At 35.8% G+C, this 20,974-nt stretch overlaps 2 protein-coding genes across 3 annotated transcripts in view; both read left to right on the forward strand.

Annotated features, from left to right (window-relative positions):
• LOC107602806 (paralemmin-1) overlaps window positions 1–12,097 on the forward strand; it is a 24,195-nt gene extending 12,098 nt beyond the window's left edge. Inside the window, exons 4-8 of one of the 2 annotated variants that reach the window (XM_016295392.1) lie at window positions 1,116–1,224; window positions 2,869–2,890; window positions 3,179–3,244; window positions 6,768–6,899; window positions 10,932–12,097. In XM_016295392.1, the coding sequence (XP_016150878.1) occupies window positions 1,116–1,224; window positions 2,869–2,890; window positions 3,179–3,244; window positions 6,768–6,899; window positions 10,932–11,497 (895 nt within the window). In that variant the 3' untranslated portion in view covers window positions 11,498–12,097. The remainder of the gene's footprint in view (window positions 1–1,115; window positions 1,225–2,868; window positions 2,891–3,178; window positions 3,245–6,767; window positions 6,900–10,931) is intronic. The other variant, XM_016295393.1, reaches the window with a different exon arrangement.
• A 5,806-nt stretch (window positions 12,098–17,903) lies between these two features.
• LOC107602807 (mitotic interactor and substrate of PLK1-like) overlaps window positions 17,904–20,974 on the forward strand; it is a 12,579-nt gene continuing 9,508 nt past the window's right edge. Inside the window, exons 1-2 of the mRNA XM_016295394.1 lie at window positions 17,904–18,065; window positions 18,192–18,340. Coding sequence (XP_016150880.1) covers window positions 18,281–18,340 — 60 coding nt within the window. The 5' untranslated portion in view covers window positions 17,904–18,065; window positions 18,192–18,280. The remainder of the gene's footprint in view (window positions 18,066–18,191; window positions 18,341–20,974) is intronic.

The following is a 20,974-nucleotide window of genomic DNA, read 5'->3' on the forward strand; positions in this document are numbered from 1 at the left end:
AATTTTACTGTAGTCTTCAAATCTGGGTACTGTCTTATGTTTTAAAATCACAAAGGGAGTTTGGTCCCATCAGGCTAACGTGACAGTCACGACTCATGCAGCTGTAAGCTTTTCTTTTTCTTTTGTTTTTACTCGCTTACAACACGCATTACATTACGTATTTCATGGCACACTCGTTTTATGCGTATTTGGCAGCACCTATTGTTGTGGGTGTATTATTGACATGTCAAAGTCTAGACCCTGAATATAAGACGACCGCGTTTTTTTCAGATGTATTTCCAAGAAAAAAACATTGTCTTATATTCGGGTCAATACGGTATATAAAATGTTATACAATATATAGTAATATATTTACTGTATGATTAATTTGTGCAAATCAATCAATCAATTTATTTATTTATAATTATAAAATTTTACATTATTTTTCCCTCACCTACAGAAATTGTGTAAATAATAGCAATAAATTATAATAAATAGTAAAGATGATTGAGAACAGATGCACATATATATATATATATATATATATATATATATATATATACTAATATTATTGAATATTTTATATAGCAATATTTATTAATGAATTCATATATTAATTATACATCATATATTTGTATATGTAAATGTAATACAAAAAATAATTACGTAATAAAAATTAATAATTTTATTCAAGGATGCATTAAATTAATCAAAAGTGAAAGGAAGGGCATTTGGAATGTAACAAAAGATTTCTATTTAAAATAAATGCTGTTCTTTTGACTTTAATATTGAAAAATATTAAGCAGCAAAAGCTATTTTACATTACATAATAATATAAAATAATAGCATTTATAATATTAATTTCTTTTGATAATAATAAGAACTTTATTATTAATAACTGAGCACCAAATCAGCATATTATAATGACTTCTGAAGGACCATGTGACACTGACGATGGTATCTATATGTATTATTATAATAACAATTAATATTACTGTTTCTTAGAAACAACTGCTTTCCCCCCCTCATCTTAAGATAAACCATTTAGATGTAAAAATGTTTTATAGGTAACCTAAAAATGTGCTTTATTAACTGAATATCCATCTTGTCTTTGTCTCTCTCTCTCTCGAGCACAGACTGGAGAGAGAGCTGGAGGAGCTAGAGACAGCTGTGTCTGCAACATCCACCAAAGAGGACCTGTCAGACGCAGTACAGGAAGTCAACACCAAGACAGTCGAAAAAACGGTGAGTTCTGACCGGCAGCTCTTTCTAGCCCATGAACTTCACACCAGGGCAGGCAGCAGGGGATCCTCGAACCTTTAAAGCATGACACACAATGGGGGACCGTCTCATGTCCAGCTACACAAAGGCCATCTTGATTAAGGGAAGCGATGGGTCTCAGTGCTTACTGTGCAGGAATCAGTCTCACTCAAGCAGCAAGCACTAAACATTCAGGACTGACAGGCTTTTGCCCTCACTGGTGCTGCATTCAGAGCGGATTCCATAGCAACACTAATTATTTTCTCTGATTAGTCTTTTCTCTCGCTCTTCTAAAGTACATCATATGTCACTGTCCAGTGCCTGCTGAGCTCTAGCACTTACCGTTTATGTGTTTTGTCATCAGGACTGTTGTTCAAAGTATTTTTATTTGAATAGATTTACTGCAAATAAGAAACGGCAACTTAGAGGTCAAGTCCAAATGATCAGTTTCTATGGAAACGCTTATAATGGCAAAACAGATCCACATATGGTTTTTGTTCATGACAGATAAATACTTATTTACTAATCCTCTTACATGTTCTTGCAGAAAGAAAGCACATGAATTATATGTTGAGGCACCTAAATATCTTGAAATGTTGAGGCTACTGCCATTCAAATGACATAGAATGAGAAAACACACCTGCTAATGACTAATAATTTCAATTAGAGTATACACATCTTAGGACAATTGGCTTTTTTCCTGAAAATCATAAATCATTTTTATGAAGCAGAATCATTTTCATCACGCCTCAAAGGATGTATTGTGTTCCAGTAGCCTAAAAATGTGTAAATAATGAAGATTTACATATTTATTTTATTACTTACATTATTTAATAATATATATAGCAATATTTATTAATTAAATAATCTATTCATTATACATGATATATTCTTATATGTAAAAGTAATCCAAAAAGAAATGAATGCTTCTATTTAGCAGTGACAGTGAAGACATTTATAATGTTTATTTCTAATTAATGCTGTCCTTTTGAACTTTCTATTCATAAAAGAACATTGAAAAAAACACATCAGGTGTCTACAAAATATTAGCCAGAAAATCAGTTTTTACATATTAATATAAAATAATAAAATAGGAAGTAAATAAAATAATACTACTATTTGATTTTATAAAATGATTTATTTATTAATTATAATATAATTTATATTATTTATTTTGATAGTAATAAGAACCATTATTAAATAGCATTCTGCGATGGAAATGATGGTGGTGGAAATTACATTTGAAACATTTATGGAATTACACGGCTGACTCTTTTGCATTTTTAAGGCTAATTTCATAGCTAGCATTTTATGTGTGTATGTATTCTACACTCAAACGCTATCATTGGGGTGGGACCCTTTCCCTTGAAAATGAGTTTTTGTTTTTTTTTGGTTCAAAAAAATTGCAAACTTAAACCCAGAGAAACATAATAAAATCTGAAACTGCATTTCATGACCCTTCAACATTAATCTGATATATTACTCCTGTAGTAAACAGACAAAATGATGTGTTTACAATAACAAACTTATATATGACTGAAGACTGTATTCGGATAATTCATGTTTAATTCAAACATGTATAGTTTGGATCAATCAGATTTGAACACCGTTTTCTCTTTCTTTTTGCAGGTTGTGACAGACTCTGTAAAAGGTAACGTCATCATGACACCAGAAACACCTCTTATAATTGCCTTTTCATGAGCAACATTTGATCAAATTTAAATCTCAAGAGCAGCGGTTTATACGTTAGCCAAAAGATGAGTTTCTGCAGTTATGCTTGACATATCGACTGCAGTGAAGGACATTGCAGTCAGTCTTGTGTCTACTGTAGTACTTCCTCCTTCCCATTGTCCCTCTCTCCCTCCTATTCGTCACTCTTGCTTCTTATACCTTCTTATCATTCTCTGTCCTTCTGTGTCCTCATTCATGACCCAATTAGAGGTCAAAGTTCACGTCAGCCCTCGTCTGGAGAAATCCGGAGGTGTCTCTGACATGATGAGAGCAGGTAAGTGGTCCAACCGTAGCTCACGCAGAGATCACACACTCTTCCTGCTATGTTTACCCTTGAGCTCTTTAATTCTGAGATAAAGACCACATAATGATGGAAATAGACGCCATGTGAAAGTTAGGGTTGTCTCTGGGTCCGAAAAGTACACATTTAGGCTACGTCCACATGAAGCCAGAGCTTTCCCTATCCGATCTTTTTTTCCCCCCTTGTCTCAAGAAATATCTGCATCCACACGAAACCACAAAACCGACACAAAACACTGTAGTATACATGCTAGACCAGCATGTGGCGCTGTAATTCTGCCACAGGGATACACTAAAAACAGAGAAGTAGACTTGGACTATGCACATAAACCTTGCGCGCGGTATACACACGAACATGGAACGATATACATTTATTAATCTGTGTTAATGTTAGTTAATAAAAAGACTTTCGTTCAGTCGAAACGCCTATGCGATACAAAATGTATGCGTATACAGCTAAATGTGTCTCCGTGTGGATGGGGTTTTTGGCTTGTGACGTCGGAACCTGCGCTGTTATCTCCGCCTGCTGGAAACTTTTTCAGGCTTCTGATTGGCCAACATGGCTTTACGGTTGAGATTATATCGCCACCTGTTGGTTAGGCATGCTCTTGACAGTGCTTCATAACATGCTTTTGTGTTTTCATGTGGACTGAGATTTTTTAAAAAACAGAATAAGGAAAAACGTATTTATAAAAATACCCGTGTACGTGTGGACATGGCCTTAGACACATTTTTAAAAAGCACTGCAGTAGATCAGTGTTTCTCAAACCTTAACTGTCCCTTTGCAGAAAACCCTAAAAACACACATATACATCACAGTAAGTTTGCTATTCAATTCAAAAGCATTAATATCATTAAGAAACAGATTTAGAAATTTAGAAATGTATTTGTTTATTCTTGTTTAGAAGCACTTAAACTGCTCTGTCTTTTCACATTAAGATTTAAATTCGGCTCTGTAGACAGATAAGTGTAAAGATGTTTACTGACAGTTTTTCTGTGGGTGAGTATCTGTTTGGTAACTGTGTGTTCCCTCTGGTTACTTGGGAGGGTATGTGTGTCTCTGCTGCATTTTGGACTGAAATATATGACTAGATAAAACAGAACGCTTTCTATATAAACACTTGTGGGTTTCCAACTCACAAATATTGTCCTACGTTACTGTTTTAAACTTACTAATCCTGTGCTGATTTCATCTAATCTTGTCTTCCAATTCTCTGTTCTCTCAGCTGATGTGTGTTTGCTTGTCTGTGTGTCTTTGTGTGTCTGGCATACACACCACATCATCTCTCACTCAAAGTCGAAAAGCAGAAAAACATCTAACAAAAAGTTATTTTTAGAAGTTATACTACCAAAGGATCAGGTTACCATGGCAGTATTGCCTCTGAAACTATTTCACAGTTTTAATTTCATTTGTGTTAATTCTGATAGAATTAACACAAAAAAATAAATATATATATCTAAAAAAATTCATAATATATAGTTTTTATATATATATTTTAAAGAATAAAAAGGCATATCTATATATCAAATTTGTTGTATTTATTTTTTATTGTATGTTTTTGTTTTAATTCTTAATATCAGTTATAATTAGATTTTTGTATAGATATGTATATCTATACAAAAAAATCTATACAAAAATCTTTAATAATTGATGTCACAACTTGGTTGTTAAAGGGGTCATATGATGCGATTTCCACGAAGAAGATTCAAAAATACCCTCTATGGTATGCATTATGTTCTAACCATGAAATAATTTTTTCAAATAAGTTTTTATTACATGAAACTTAAATATCTTTAATCATACAAATCAAAACAGACATTTGAAACATTTTGCTAGGAGAATCCCATTGAGACATCACAATCTCTTCTTCCAGGGAGACCTGGTCAAAACGGCACACAAAAAAAACAAAACAAAAAAAAAACAAACAATACTCATACAAAACAATAAAAGTAATATCAAGAAAAACACTTACAAGACTCCTTTAAAACAGTTTGCAAAAGACACTTTAAAACTTCTCTGGGATGGCAGTATCTCTAGTCTAACTACAGTTTGCAGATCATTCCAAGCCCAAGGGGCATAAAAAGAAAAGGCACATTTTCCAAATTCTTATTCCATGAGGACACCCACTGCGATGGACGATGACGCCGGCTCACACCCCTGGTCAGACTCATTAAGGTGCTTGGGCCCCGGGGTGATGGCGTGCACTGTCCTCCTTTCCTCGGGCACAGGCTCACGAGTCGTGGCAGGCGGAAGCTTCCTGTCTGCGGGGGGCTCTGGTGTGAAATTTGTCGATCGAGGTGGTGACGGGCTGGGCTCTGGGTCAGGCTTCGAGACGTCTGCAAGGTGAGGCTGGACGTTGATGTTGTAGTCGACATCTGCTTCCATCCAGTGCGAAGCTGATGTAGTCCTTAAGGGTCCAACCAGGGCCACCCTGGGACATGACGAAGTGAATGTCATCGTCCAGTCCACACCGAAATCCCCCCATCAGGCAGACGTCATCGCAGCTGGCATGGTGGCAGGTGTTGAGGAACTCCTCCACGTAGCCCTCCAGGTTTCGGCCAATTTGAAAAATAAACATTGTTGCTCCCCCGTGGGACAACATTAATGGATGCAATTTCCATTAATCTTCTCATTTTTGAGGGTCCGGTCTACTGTCACAACTTGATTGTTAAAAGCACTCAAAGAAGAAGATGAAGATTCAAAAGTCTTTAATAATCCACACTGAAGAGAATCCAAACAAGGCATGCAAACTAAACACAACCAAAACACAGACGAGACCGGACCAACTGAACTGAAACGAGAGGAGCTTAAGTACACAGAGATAGAAGGTTAATTAACGAAGCACACCTGAACAGAATGACACCATCAACTCAGAAACCATGACGACTAAAGATTGGTAGGAACTAGAACAAAGGAAAATTGAAATTGACTAGAAACATACTAAAAATCAATGAAAATGAAACAGGACTGATTCAATTGTCTTATAATTGATAATAATTAATCTATTAGCCTATAATTGAGATATTAAGAATTAAAACAAACAATAAAAAATAAAGATTTTTTATATATATATATATACACCTATTTATTATTCTTATAAAATATAAAAATATATTATATTATGTATTTTTTCAATATATAAAACATGTTATATAAGGAATTACGTTCTCATTATTTAAATATAGTTTCTTATTTTTCTGTACAAAAATCTAAAGTTACAATTATTTCTCTAATTAAGATCATTTATCATACATTACATTAGAACAGAAAAAACACCATGTAGCGCCTGTCAGTCATACTGTCGTTGCACACCTCACTCTGCATTATTAATGTCATAGTGCTCAAGACACAGTCTCAAAAAATCACATCTGACTGGCTGTTTGAATATAGAAAGCAGCTGGCCCAAACAGCGTGTGTATGTGTGTTCAGTGACTTTATGTGAGTGTGACATTGCATCATTGCTGGATGGTAATGTGTTCTTTCGTTGGCACTGCAGCGATGTACTCCGTAGAGATCACAGTTGAGAAGGACCTGGTGACGGGCAAGACCAAAGTCCTGTCCACTAACACACTGCTCCCCAAAGACCTCTCGCAGCAGGGCATCAAGGTCTATGAGGATGAACAGAAAGGTGGCTGGCGATAGAGGAGGCGTGCGAGGCTTTGCTAGTGCCTGCTTTACGAGAAGTGTATATGTTTACTTAAAACATATTATGGAAATGAGGAAAAGTGTTTAGAACATAAGCTGTAGTTTCTCTTATGTGACCAAACTTGATGTTTATATATCATTTTGGTTTATTCAAGAACAGTTAACCCAAAAAATGTCACCATTCACCATTTTTTCCAAACCCGTATGACTTTCTTCCTTAGCTCTCATCAGGGACGGATTATGACACAGCGGTGCCCTGGGATCGGACCGATTAAAGGCCCCCCTCGGTTGAAATTTTGTTCCTTTTTTAATCGAGATTTTCCCAAACTTGTTAACTATATCATAAAATATCACGATTCTCAAATATAAGTAAATGCATTTTGCACATTTATAGATCATGTTAGTTTATCTATAATGGGCTATGGGAAAAGTAGCCTAATATTAGTGTAATCTATTAACTAGCCTATGCATAAAACCCGTCTTTTAACTTGTAGATATGGGTGTCATATCATAGAATATTTTTAATACGACTGACTTTGTATTTAACGTAAATTTAAATAAAAAAATTAAGTTACTAATTATAACACTTTCATTGTACATAAAGAGAGCAAAGAATATTGGCTTTATCAAAGAATATTAACTTCAGTCTAGACAGAGTTCAAGCACTCTCAACAACTCCCATTATAATCACTGAAGCTGTTTATACTGTGAAATGAATATCTTACTTACATCGTACACACATCTGCACTTTGTTTATGATGAGAGAATTCGCCAGAGAGCAGCATTCAGTCAGCGAGCGCACACTGAACAAAACACGGGCTTTTCAGCGATGACTCATCTGAATGCCTCTGATTGGCCACTGCATTCATAAGCTCAACAGAATCCTGTGTGATTGGTTATAATGCGCAGCACTGTAAGAACACGTCGGCTCAGCGCCAGCCAAAGCACGAAAGCAGATTTGAATTTGGCAGCTGATTCTGTGCCGCACTGAACGTTCTAATCATATCAGCTATATAAAAAATATTAGTCAGCCATTTTTGGTCTTTTGGAAGCTGCATTCAAAATCCACTTTGCTTAAAACCCGTGCGTTAATCTGTCCCTGGCTCTCATATTTTATTCTCACTATCACATATTTTAGTTTACTGTCGTCGTGGGTCATGTGACACGTGAAAACCATTTCCAATCAGCATCATTGAGGTCAAACCTGGCATGATCGATCTTCAAGTGGTATATTAAAATTTACGTGAAGAGCTGGTGGAGGGAAAGCATCCCAAATTTATAACATAGACTCATTGGAAAAACGTTATCTACCTGCAGTTTCCAGTTAAAATGAACACTAATGGCAGTAAAATACTAACAACTTTGTGCTTTCTCACAAATCATGATTACAGAGGTAGATTATTGATTAATAAACTTAAAAGTATTAACAAGCTAAAATGACATGGATGCTTCAGCAAATGCATTTTTATCTCATGTTTGCTCACTAACGCTTAGGTTTAGTGTAGATGGTACATTATTTTAAGATTACGTTAATAGAGCATTTTCCTTTTAGTGCCACTCACTGGAAAATCCATTTCCAAAATATCCCAATACGTACAACAACCAGCGCCAGATTCACATTCATCTGTTTTGGAGAAAAAAAACTGAACACTTTTAGTGCCACTCACTGGACATTTCATCTGGAAAGTATTGCAAAAGATGCAAGAAACAATGTAATATTTTGCAGAAATACTACCACTGGCACATTTTCCAGTGAGTCTGGGTTGTAAATTAAAGTCTGTTCCTCAGACAAAGCTTGTGTTGTTTTAAAAGATGAGCATGAGTCGTATGAACTGATTCCATGGTACTTTTTTTGTCCTTTTTGAAGCTTGACAGACCCTGTATGGAAGAGAGTTGCTCGGACATTCAGCTAAACATCTCTTTCAGGTTCCACCAAAAAAAGTCAGTCAAATGGGTTTTGGAATGACATTAGGATGAGTTACTGTAGCGTTAACTTGTATCAACATCTGAATCTTACATTTGTCAGTTTTAGAAGTAACACACTTGATGTGTCATCAAACGCTGGTCACTTCTCGTAAAGAGAGAAGCATGGCTTTAGATGCAGGGTTACCACAAACCCCTGATTTTTGTTGACTCTTATCATTATTTTCTGGCAGAGTTCAACTCTCATTTGGTCACCCTGCAACTTGACTGCTAGTCTTGGGCATGTTGCTGCCAAGCTTAGCCACGAGCCCCCAGCCTGACTTCTCACGCTTTCCAGTGGTGTCACACAATGAAACTATAAATTGAGCACATATTAAATATATTCTCCATAAGTTTACAGATGATTAAAATTAGGGTGACCATTCGTGCCATTTTCCAAGGACGCGTCCTGGGAAAATGGCACGTATGGTCACCCTATTAAAATACTTGTTTCACTCATATTGCATCTGTTTATACTGCTAACACCAGTAGCATTGCTTGCTTCCTGCTCTGTTTATTCAGCTTGCCACACTTTCCCTGTGTTTGATCCCTCAGTCAAGTGAGCACTTCTAGCAAGTGAAGTGCACTTGATGCACAACCTTAAAAGACCATGCTAACTGTAGTCACTAACTGGGCACACTATGCTTTTCATTTTATAAAGTATTCCTTTGTAGAAATTCTTACAGCAAACCTACAGTAAATATGTGGCGAATGTGCTGCAACGTTGGCTAGAAGTTTGCTGTAACACACTATATAAAGGATTCATATAGGCATTGTCAAGTATGGCATCAGTGCTGTTTATTTAGGGTGACCATACACCCTTTTTTCCCTCCAGACATGTCCTGGTCAGTATCTGGGTTTTGGCTTTGTTTTCCTGTTGTTTTCACACTTGGTGAAGGTAATGACTGAAAAGTAGTTTGACCAATAGCGTGCCGGCATTATACATCGATCAATCATGGCGAGAAGGCGGGATCTACAGAGAACTGTCATATGCAAATATATAGGACTGTAGAGAGACCATCAATTGGAAAACATAGCCAAAACCTGGACCTTTTAGCCAATTTAGAAATCCCAGCCAGGACGTGTATGTGAAAAAAAGGACTATGGTCACCCTGTGTTTATTACAATCTGCAAGAAGGTACAAGGGTCAATGACATGTTGCTCACTTTTGTTTGGATCTTCTTTTTGGTTTGTTTTGCTTTGTTTAAAAATACATTTTAAATAATTTATACATTTAATATTTTGACATTTTAAATTTCTAAATGTGTGTATATATATATTTGCAATATTGGGATGATACAACTGCCCTGATAAAATAAAGAAAAAATTATTATTATTTTTTTTAATAATCTAAATATTTGAAAAGCTTTTCCCCCCCAAAAAGTCATTTGGTGTTATAACGTCAAAAAACATGCACAAGAAATTGTAAAATAGAAAGGACCCCTGCAAACTTCCCAAAAACTACATTTTTGTGAGTGAAGAATTAACTATATTTGTGAAAAAGTAAAATCTTTAAATTATTAGGATGTGTGCACTTATTCAAAGTATGTTAGTACTTTTTATTGATGGTTATTCCAAATGACATTTATTTCATTTTCAATTAAATAATTTAATTAAAATACATTTTTCTTTACATTGTTGAGAATGTAAAAAAACTAAAAAAGATAAAAGAAACCAGCAAGATAAAAATATTTTCCTTTTCTTTTTTCCATTTCTTGATCTTAAAAAAAAAAAAAAAAGTGTCAACAATTTTTATTCAGAAATTGCTAGCCAGTTACAGCACATAGAATGTGAACAGAACTCGAAATTTTCAAGTGGAAAGACTTGAAAGACTGAAATAATATCTTCCTGTAAAAAGTACTCCAATAATCTTTGTTTTATTTAACTTTGAAAACTTTTTTTACAGTGTTGGACCCTCTTATTTGTCGTTGACCCACAAATGCTGGAGTTGATAATGCTCTGCCATGTCAGCCTTGAGATGAAGAGCAGTCAGTCAAAGAAGTCTCTGAGTGAGTCTTTCCTGATTGAGTCCGTCTTGTTTTTCTCTATGCAGTGGTGCATGAGGTGCGCAGTGTGGACGGTGCAGTAACCAATGGCGTTCACCAGCTCAGCTCTTCAGAGGTGGACGAGCTTCTCCACAAGGCCGATGAGGTGACCATGAGCGAGAGCAGCAAGACAACACCGCAACTGGAGCGAGGGCAGGCCGAGAAGGTGGAGAAGGTAGAGAAAGACGTAGTCCCAACCGCAGCCCAAATAAAGGAGATCACAGGTGTAGAAGCCAAACCCGCAGCCCCTCAGACAGAAGTGGGCGGGGCCAGCGCGGAGAACCCAGTTACGATGGTTTTCATGGGCTACCAGAGCGTTGAGGACGAGGATGAAACAAAGAAGGTTTTGGGGCTGGAGAGCACGACTGTGAAGGCTGAGGTGGTGCTCATCGAGGACGGAGATGCCAAGACCGCCACCAGTGACAGCAAGCAGGAACAGGCGCCCCCTAATGGCAGCTCAGCAGAGCCACCGAAGGCTGAAGAGGCAGCAGGCGAGTCGGGGCAGCCAGAAGGGGGCGCTGCTGAGGTCAAAAGCAAGGAGAAACAACCCTGCAAGTGCTGCACCATCATGTGAGCCCAAACGCGCCCTCCCAAACACGGACTTTACTGATGAAATGCAACAACATGCAGAGAGAACAATAGCAAGGCTGAAAGGAATAAAAGTTCAGTATCTTTTGATAGAAGCTGTTGTTTCTTTAATTGATTTTTACCCGTTTTATATTTTTGCTATTACTTTATCTTTTCCCCTTGATCCTTTCTAACCTCATTTAAATTTTACGCTTTTTGGGGGGGGGGATTTATTGTGGCTGAAATGAAACCCATCATTTGCACTCCTGTGAGAGAAGCATGACGATTTGACCTTTTAACTGAACTGAACGGATCACTATCAAACAAGCCCATTTAATTAGCATTTTCATTTTTTGAATGATTCCAATTTGTCACATAATTGTATGTGCATATGTTGCGTGCACTACAAAGTATTTTCACTTTCACCTCAAAAGAAAACTTTGAAGAAAATCTCAACATTGTGCACTGCACTGTATTTATTACTGATGAAGCTGTGAGAAGTATTTCAATAATTTTTATTTAGTTTTTTTTAATTAGGAATAAAACCTGTGGGATTGACAGAGCACACGCATTTGCTTAGAAATGAAGGGATTGTTTTAATAAAACTGAGTGACCATCATACAGGAAAATAGTTACACAAAATACTGCAGAAAACAGTTTTGACTCATCCCTCAGTTTGTAATGAAGAAAAAAAAAAGTTTACAAAAAAAGTAAAGTTAGCATTTTTTTTTCCTTACAAACGTGCAGCTGTAATTGAGGTGTAGTTGTCTAAATCATTTTACAAATCCTTACTGGATTCCCTACACTACTGTATTTTAAGTCTCTTCTGTTCACCAAGGATGCATTTATTTGACAAAAAAAACAAAAAAAAAACATAGGCTATTTCTCTACTCATGGCCATTTAAATTTAGGTTTACATATATTTATTTTAACAAACATACAGTAAAAAGTTATTTTTTTTATTATAATTAAAAATAATATTTTCTATTTGAATATATTTGAAAATGTAATTTATCCCTATGATGCAAAGCTGAATTTTCAGCATCATGTCTCCAGTCTTCAGTGTCACATGATCCTTCAGAAACCATTCTAATATACTGATTCGATGCTCAAGAAACTTATTATTATCAATGTTGAAAAATGATGCCAAATGCTTCAGTAAAAACAAAAGGCATATTTTTTTTGTAGCCTGTGTGTTTGTGGAAGAGTGATCGACTGGTGCTAACTTAAATTTATGTTCATGTTTTCCATAACAGAAAAAAAATGTTAGTAACATTAAAGGTGCATTAAGTAGTCACAGTCAACGTCGGATATCTAGTTATATGTAAATTACACTGATACCATTGGGTTTTAGAGGGCGGTTTACACAATAATGATTTAATTCCCTTACCTGTCCAACAAAAAAAGAAGCAACTCCTGCATCGCTACTTAGGATTTTTCTCCCTCGTCAAATCTTGCCGTACTGATATTTATGGCTGTTTTTTTGTCTTTGTCTTTGGGCTTCAGACCATTTCTTCTGCTTCTTTGGCCGTATGCTATAGGTAGTTATGGGAGCTTTTCAAACATTGCTTGATGAACGTATGAAACTGGCTTCATTACATCAAACCTTTGCTTTAAAACATTTGAAATTCTGATCTGGAGCACATTAACCAGTGTCTAGGGTCAGGTTTATAATGTAGGCTCATTTTTAACGAATTTTAATTACCTTGCGTATATAATGAAAAAATAGGATGATAGTTAATTATTTCTAATTGGACTAAATAGCCAAATCCTGCCTAAAACAAGCATACAGAATTATAATAAATTACACAGATCTTTCATATTAAATGATATTTCAGTAATTAAAGCGGTTGTAATTTGTTTGTAAAAGGCGTCTTTATGCACGTTTCGGCTGTGTTCGCATTGCATTTACACTACTTTGACCAGCACTTTTATGAGATTTGAAATTGAATCATTTTGCGAATCAGTTGGTTCACTCAATTCTGTTTCGAAAAGCTTATTTTCTCTGATGACTACATACAGGTACTGATTCTAACATTGCTGCCGCTGGTAAAGCACAATGTTCTGATTCTCGCTCTTTGCATCACCAAACAACTCTACATTATAGTGCCTCTACAGCGGCTGTGAAACTTAATGAAACACTGCGGCTCATGTCATTTCAGCAGGCCAAAATACATTTTGGTGGGAACAATACACAACATAAGATAACAAACACTTTTTATAGAAATCTTTTATGAGTACAGTCTTCATCTCATGTGAGTTTACACCATTCAGACTCTTTAAAAACACAATTTATGTGTAAAACTTTAATTAGCACCAAACTACTAAATGCACCTTTATGTTACATTGGAGGGTTTGTTAATGAATGTTAAAATTGTTTTGTACCTTACTTATAAATTGCTTGCTTAATCAATTTAATTTGATGGCAAATTATTAACTAATTTTAGGAGAACGAAATTACGTGGCACGGCTAGCTGGTAGAGGTCTGCTAGATGAAATGTGTGTGTGTTTTGTGTCTGTGTGGTCGTATTCATGATTTATGTTGGTTAATATGTCATATATCTCTCATATTTTAGTCACATTAGTTGCCCAAATTGCTGGGATGAACTCTGTGGAAATCAGTGTCTGTGTGTATTCAGAAGTCCGGGAGTCAAATGAGGTCAACATGAATGTAAAAAAACCCTTTTCGTTTATCGTGTTCCATCATGCTTCCATACATTCACTTATCCATGTACACACTATTTGGATGTAAAGCAGCATCAGTGAGGTTATAATTCATAGTTCAAGAACCAGTTTGCTTTCCTCCCATTGCTCATCTGGGCAGCTTCCTTTAAAGTCTTTGCATCACTGAGTTTAATGGTTGCCTCACACTTTTGCCACTCACCTTACTGTCTGTCAGTACTAACATTCCAGTTCCAACATGTTCCTCACCCCTGAATGCCTTGTTGTCTGGCCACGGGCCTGGCATTTCTCTTTTGTATAGTTGCATGCTTTTATAAGTACATAAATCACACATATCTACATATCCATTTCCATGTTAGATAATGTCCCTGTGCTTGAACCCCTAACCCTTGATGACAAGCTGAGTTCAAAGGCATGATAGAACAGAGGAGAATGCAGGGACATATAACCAGGTTCCTCTCGTATTGGTTCTCCTGATAATGAGTGTGTGTGCTCTTACTGCCACTGTTGTCTGTGCGTTGTGAAGGTCTGCTTTCTTATCAACCTGACAGAGCTGTAGAAAGAGTTGGAACGAGACATTAAAATGTGACGTGCTTTACGGAAATCACTGCCTCTGTCTTGTTTTCTTTAATAACAGAAAATGTGCTGCTTATGATCTATTTCCTGCTCTGCATTTTTGGTGCAAACTTCAACACCACAACAACAGATTCATTTTGTCAACATGAGTTTGCAGTCTGTATTGAATGAGATGCAATAAAAATATCATGCAGAGTGAAATAATGGCAAGAAACGGCTTTCTGTTGAGTTGTCCTCACAGGGTGCGCGCACAAACTAGTTTTCTACTAAACCTGGCATTGTATACTATACATACTATTGGCTCTCTGACAAATTGCTTGTGATGTTCCTCATTTGTAAGTCCCTTTGGATAAAAGTATGTAAAAACAACATACAGAATGGCCAGTGTAGTATGATTCACAAGCAAATTACTCTTATGAGTCTGTTTTTTAAGTGAATCAGAAACGTACAGCACAACCAGTATAGTCAGATTCACTAACAAATGACTCTTATGAGCCAGTTCTTTTAAGTGAATCAGAAATGTACAGCACAGCCACTAGTTTTCTACTAAACCTGGCATTGTATACTATACATACTATTGGCTCTCTGACAAATTGCTTGTGATGTTCCTCATTTGTAAGTCCCTTTGGATAAAAGCATGTAAAAACAACATACAGAATGGCCAGTGAAGTATGATTCACAATCAAATTACTCTTATGAGTCTGTTTTTTAAGTGAATCAGAAACGTACAGCACAACCAGTATAGTCAGATTCACTAACAAATGACTCTTATGAGCCAGTTCTTTTTCGTTTATCGTGTTCCATCATGCTTCCATACATTCACTTATCCATGTACACACTATTTGGATGTAAAGCAGCATCAGTGAGGTTATAATTCATAGTTTAAGAACCAGTTTGCTTTCCTCCCATTGCTCATCTGGGCAGCTTCCTTTAAAGTCTTTGCATCACTGAGTTTAATGGTTGCCTCACACTTTTGCCACTCACCTTACTGTCTGTCAGTACTAACATTCCAGTTCCAACATGTTCCTCACCCCTGAATGCCTTGTTGTCTGGCCACGGGCCTGGCATTTCTCTTTTGTATAGTTGCATGCTTTTATAAGTACATAAATCACACATATCTACATATCCATTTCCATGTTAGATAATGTCCCTGTGCTTGAACCCCTAACCCTTGATGACAAGCTGAGTTCAAAGGCATGATAGAACAGAGGAGAATGCAGGGACATATAACCAGGTTCCTCTCGTATTGGTTCTCCTGATAATGAGTGTGTGTGCTCTTACTGCCACTGTTGTCTGTGCGTTGTGAAGGTCTGCTTTCTTATCAACCTGACAGAGCTGTAGAAAGAGTTGGAACGAGACATTAAAATGTGACGTGCTTTACGGAAATCACTGCCTCTGTCTTGTTTTCTTTAATAACAGAAAATGTGCTGCTTATGATCTATTTCCTGCTCTGCATTTTTGGTGCAAACTTCAACACCACAACAACAGATTCATTTTGTCAACATGAGTTTGCAGTCTGTATTGAATGAGATGCAATAAAAATATCATGCAGAGTGAAATAATGGCAAGAAACGGCTTTCTGTTGAGTTGTCCTCACAGGGTGCGCGCACAAACTAGTTTTCTACTAAACCTGGCATTGTATACTATACATACTATTGGCTCTCTGACAAATTGCTTGTGATGTTCCTCATTTGTAAGTCCCTTTGGATAAAAGTATGTAAAAACAACATACAGAATGGCCAGTGAAGTATGATTCACAATCAAATTACTCTTATGAGTCTGTTTTTTAAGTGAATCAGAAACGTACAGCACAACCAGTATAGTCAAGATTCACTAACAAATGACTCTTATGAGCCAGTTCTTTTAAGTGAATCAGAAATGTACAGCACAGCCACTAGTTTTCTACTAAACCTGGCATTGTATACTATACATACTATTGGCTCTCTGACAAATTGCTTGTGATGTTCCTCATTTGTAAGTCCCTTTGGATAAAAGCATGTAAAAACAACATACAGAATGGCCAGTGTAGTATGATTCACAAGCAAATTACTCTTATGAGTCTGTTTTTTAAGTGAATCAGAAACGTACAGCACAACCAGTATAGTCAGATTCACTAACAAATGACTCTTATGAGCCAGTTCTTTTTATTGAATCAGAAACGTACAGCGCAACCAGTAAAGTCAGATTCACTAACAAATTACTCTTATGAGCCAGCTCTTTTAAGTGAATCAGAAACGTACAGCACAACCAGTATAGTCAGATTCACTAACAAATGACTCTTATGAGCCAGTTCTTTTTATTGAATCAGAAACGTACAGCGCAACCAGTAAAGTCAGATTCACTAACAAATTACTCTTATGAGCCAGCTCTTTTAAGTGAATCAGAAACGTACAGCACAACCAGTATAGTCAGATTCACTAACAAATGACTCTTATGAGCCAGTTCTTTTAAGTGAATCAGAAACGTACAGCACAACCAGTATAGTCAGATTCACTAACAAATGACTCTTATGAGCCAGTTCTTTTAAGTGAATCAAAAACATACAGTGTGACCAGTGTAGTCTGATTCACGAACTCATGACTCACATGATTTTTAGTGAATCGAAAACATGCAGCATGAGATGTGTACTTTGATTTCTGAACAAATGGCTATTATCAGTCTATTCCTTTAATGAATAGTTAAAAAAACCCCTCAGCTGTCAGTTTAAATCAGTCTGACAAATCATCAAACTGGTTACTGAATCAACAACTGACACAAACCAGTAGATTTTTAGAGGACAAAGTAGAGAAGTAAGGGGGAAAAAATCTTGATTTAATGCCACTGTTGCCATTCAGAGCTATCTGAGAGTCACAGCTATATTGTCACTGCCATTGTCGATGACTAAATGACCAGGCTTCAGAGCAACTATGAGGTGCATTATGGGATAGTAGAGAGGTATTCTCAGCTTTTGTCCCAAGGTTGCTGATTATAGCAGCATTCCAGACTGGTATCCCTGCCCTCAGCACACTCATCGACACACACACCTATACACGCATGCATGCACTGAATCTTTGACCATGGGCCAGGTCACCCCGCACACATTATGGGAATTTTTGCTTAATGTGATACCTCACTTTTTGGCCATATTGGAGGAGGAGCTTTACCAGAGCAATTGTGTCAAAACACAATTTTTATGGGTAGTGGATGAAGACTGACTAAAAACTAGACTGACACCTGCAGCAGTACTGATGGGGTGGGCCGGACCCTGCTTTCACTGTATTTTTCAGCGCTGTTAGACACAATGGTCTCGCTGTATCCATGCGCCTGCAAAAGATGAGGTGAGTCATTCCAAATGAGGAAAAATATCTTATATCTGACACATGCTAGTGTATTGGTATATTTGATTCATGGTATATTATGGAACATGAAAAAACATTTTCTCATTAATGAATCTTCGTCCACAGACTGGACTCATCAGGATTGAGTTAACTGCATGCACTAGTAGTGTCTTCCTGTCAAACTCTAAAAAGCAGGTAGTACTGCAGCAAACACCATGTTCAAGTACACTCCTCCCTGGCAGGTGCTGTGTAACAGCCTGGATCATGATTTTAAGGTAAGGCTGTACAAATACATAGGTGTTTGAAGAAAAGCTTACAATTTTACACTCCTAAAAGGTTCTTAATTGGCATCTATAGTTCCATGAAGAACCTTTAACGTCTATAGAGAAAATTATCAAAAATGATTCTTCTATTGCAACATTACAAAAACACCCTTTATTTTTAAGAGTGTAGGGCTTTAAAAAAAATCATTATTTTGTAAAATGCCAAGCTTTATACATATAGTGGGACAGATGACTGAAATTCCATATAAATAAAATAAAACAAATGTATAGTACAATACTAGTGTCAAACATACTTTATTACAATGCTATATTCAATAGTTAATAATATACTATTAATGTACAAAGTTAAATACTTGTGCATTATATTTTAATTTTACTGAATACATTTTATTGTGGTTTGGGAAAAAGAAACATTTACCTGAAAATGTGTTTCTTCTTCTTCAGCTGTGCAAAATATTTAGTACATTTTGTATTGTTTTAAACACATACTATCATTTTTTTTATTAGCTTAAGATAAAATAATAACTGACCAACTGCAATACTGCTGTAGCACACGAAACTGTATATAGTTTTGTTTATTTTTGCGACTTTTGAGCCCCTTACAGTTAAGTGAGTGGAATTCACTGTTGTAAATATATCACTGTGGTAATAGCTGTATGTGCTCATTTGTTGGTGGCATAAAGCAATTCACCCTTTTTGCGGAATTTCGTAAGCACTCACCAAATTTACAAACTCCCAGAACAGACGTTTGGGAAAGAAACAAGTCATTCGGCTTATTAAATGTCAGTGAACCATCAGAATGATTTTGAAACTGATATTTAAAAGCAAAATAATAATAATAATAATAATTATGGTTGCTTTAAAACCCCTAGTTTATGGTTCTTGACCACTAGATGTCATGATTTGTATTATTCAGTCCACTAGAAACTTCTGTACAAAAAGTCCAATCATAGACACTTTTCTACAAAGATCAGTTAAACAGTTACTAGCGATGATTTTAGAAAAAGTCATTTGCTTGGCCATAAACTCTGGAATGTCATGCTCTGTACTTTCACTCATCTACTCTGACACAATGGAGTTTTCCTCAGCTCATTGCACAACTCAAATGACACCTTCAACTTTAATTTTAATTGCGTTGTTGTAGTTATCCTCACTACAGTCCATATGGACACATGTAAATTAGTTAACTAGAATGTTTGTGGGTTTATTCAGGCCCATTTAACATCTCTAATTTTAATTCTGCGTGCAGATGGTTCAGTTACAGTACCAAGCTTTTATATTAATATACCAGCTGCCCATTCTTCCTCAAAACCCCATCTACAATCTATCAGTCTTTTTATTAAAAACTTACATTTTGAAAATGAATATAATATTTAGAAAAAAATATATTTTGAATAATCCATGGAGTGCAATTGTATGCAATGTAATATGTAAATTCTTACAAAAGAGATACTGGTGTGAAGGTACTAAGCAGAAGATGGTTTCATGTATACTATAAAAAATGCCAAACAGAAACATGATTTTCAGCTGAATAGTAGGCTAGGTTGATGAAACTATGATTATTTACCATGATTTTACTACAGTAAGGAAATGTAAGGAATATAGTTACTCTGCGAGAAATATGGTAAAGGTTTATAAGTCAGGAATGAAAGTATACTGTCTGTTTCTAGTGTTATATTTTAAATACTGTTTCATTTTTTTATGTAATGTAAAATGTTTGATAAATATTCTAAATGTTCATTTTATATGTTCTTCACTCTTAATAAACACAACTTGTTAAATCTTTTAAAGGGATAGTTCACCCAAAAATGAAAATTTGATGTTTATCTGCTTACCCCCAGGGCATCCAAGATGTAGGTGACTTTGTTTCTTCAGTAGAACACATTTGATGATTTTTAAGTCCAACCGTTGCAGTCTATCAGATTGTTTTCATGAATTCAATTAATTAGATATATTTTTGATTAAACCATTAAAATGGAATACAGAAAAATTAAAATGGAAAGCGCAGAATTTGGGCCCTAAGAATGTAATTTTTGTTAAACTTTTAATAGGCCTAAACTGCTGTTAAAAGTTTCATGATTTTAATTAATTATACATGTTTTTTGTTCAAATTTAATATAATCATCCAGAAAAATTAAAACGAAAAATAAAAACTGAAAAAAATTAAACTTAGGCTAATTTGGGAAAAATAAAACGGATTTCATAGGGCCCTACAGATATCATGCATCTGAAGCTATAATTTTAATACTACGCAACAGTGCATATTATATACGGTCTATTTTAACTTTTTTAAATTGCGCTCACTCGTTTTTGTGAAAGACCCAAGAAGGACCATGCACAGTCACTTTCCACACAGGCACACTTCATGTTTGGTTGAAATAATCCTTAAGCATTTAAATTTATAATTTCCTTCAGTTTAATTTAAATGTGCAATTAAAATAAATAAAAAATGTATATTTTAACTTTTAGAATTAGACAGCCTTGCGTTGTGTAGACAATTGCATAGTGAAAATTACCTCAAGGCACCACCTAGTGTCCAACCTACTCTAATACTATTATGTCCTGTTTAAATGTGAACAAGGGATTTACAACATAAAATAAATCCTTTATTTATAACATGTACAT

This window comes from Sinocyclocheilus grahami, unplaced genomic scaffold (assembly GCF_001515645.1).
Source record: "Sinocyclocheilus grahami isolate Dianchi unplaced genomic scaffold, SAMN03320097.WGS_v1.1 scaffold335.1, whole genome shotgun sequence".
Taxonomy (NCBI): Eukaryota; Metazoa; Chordata; class Actinopteri; order Cypriniformes; family Cyprinidae; genus Sinocyclocheilus; species Sinocyclocheilus grahami.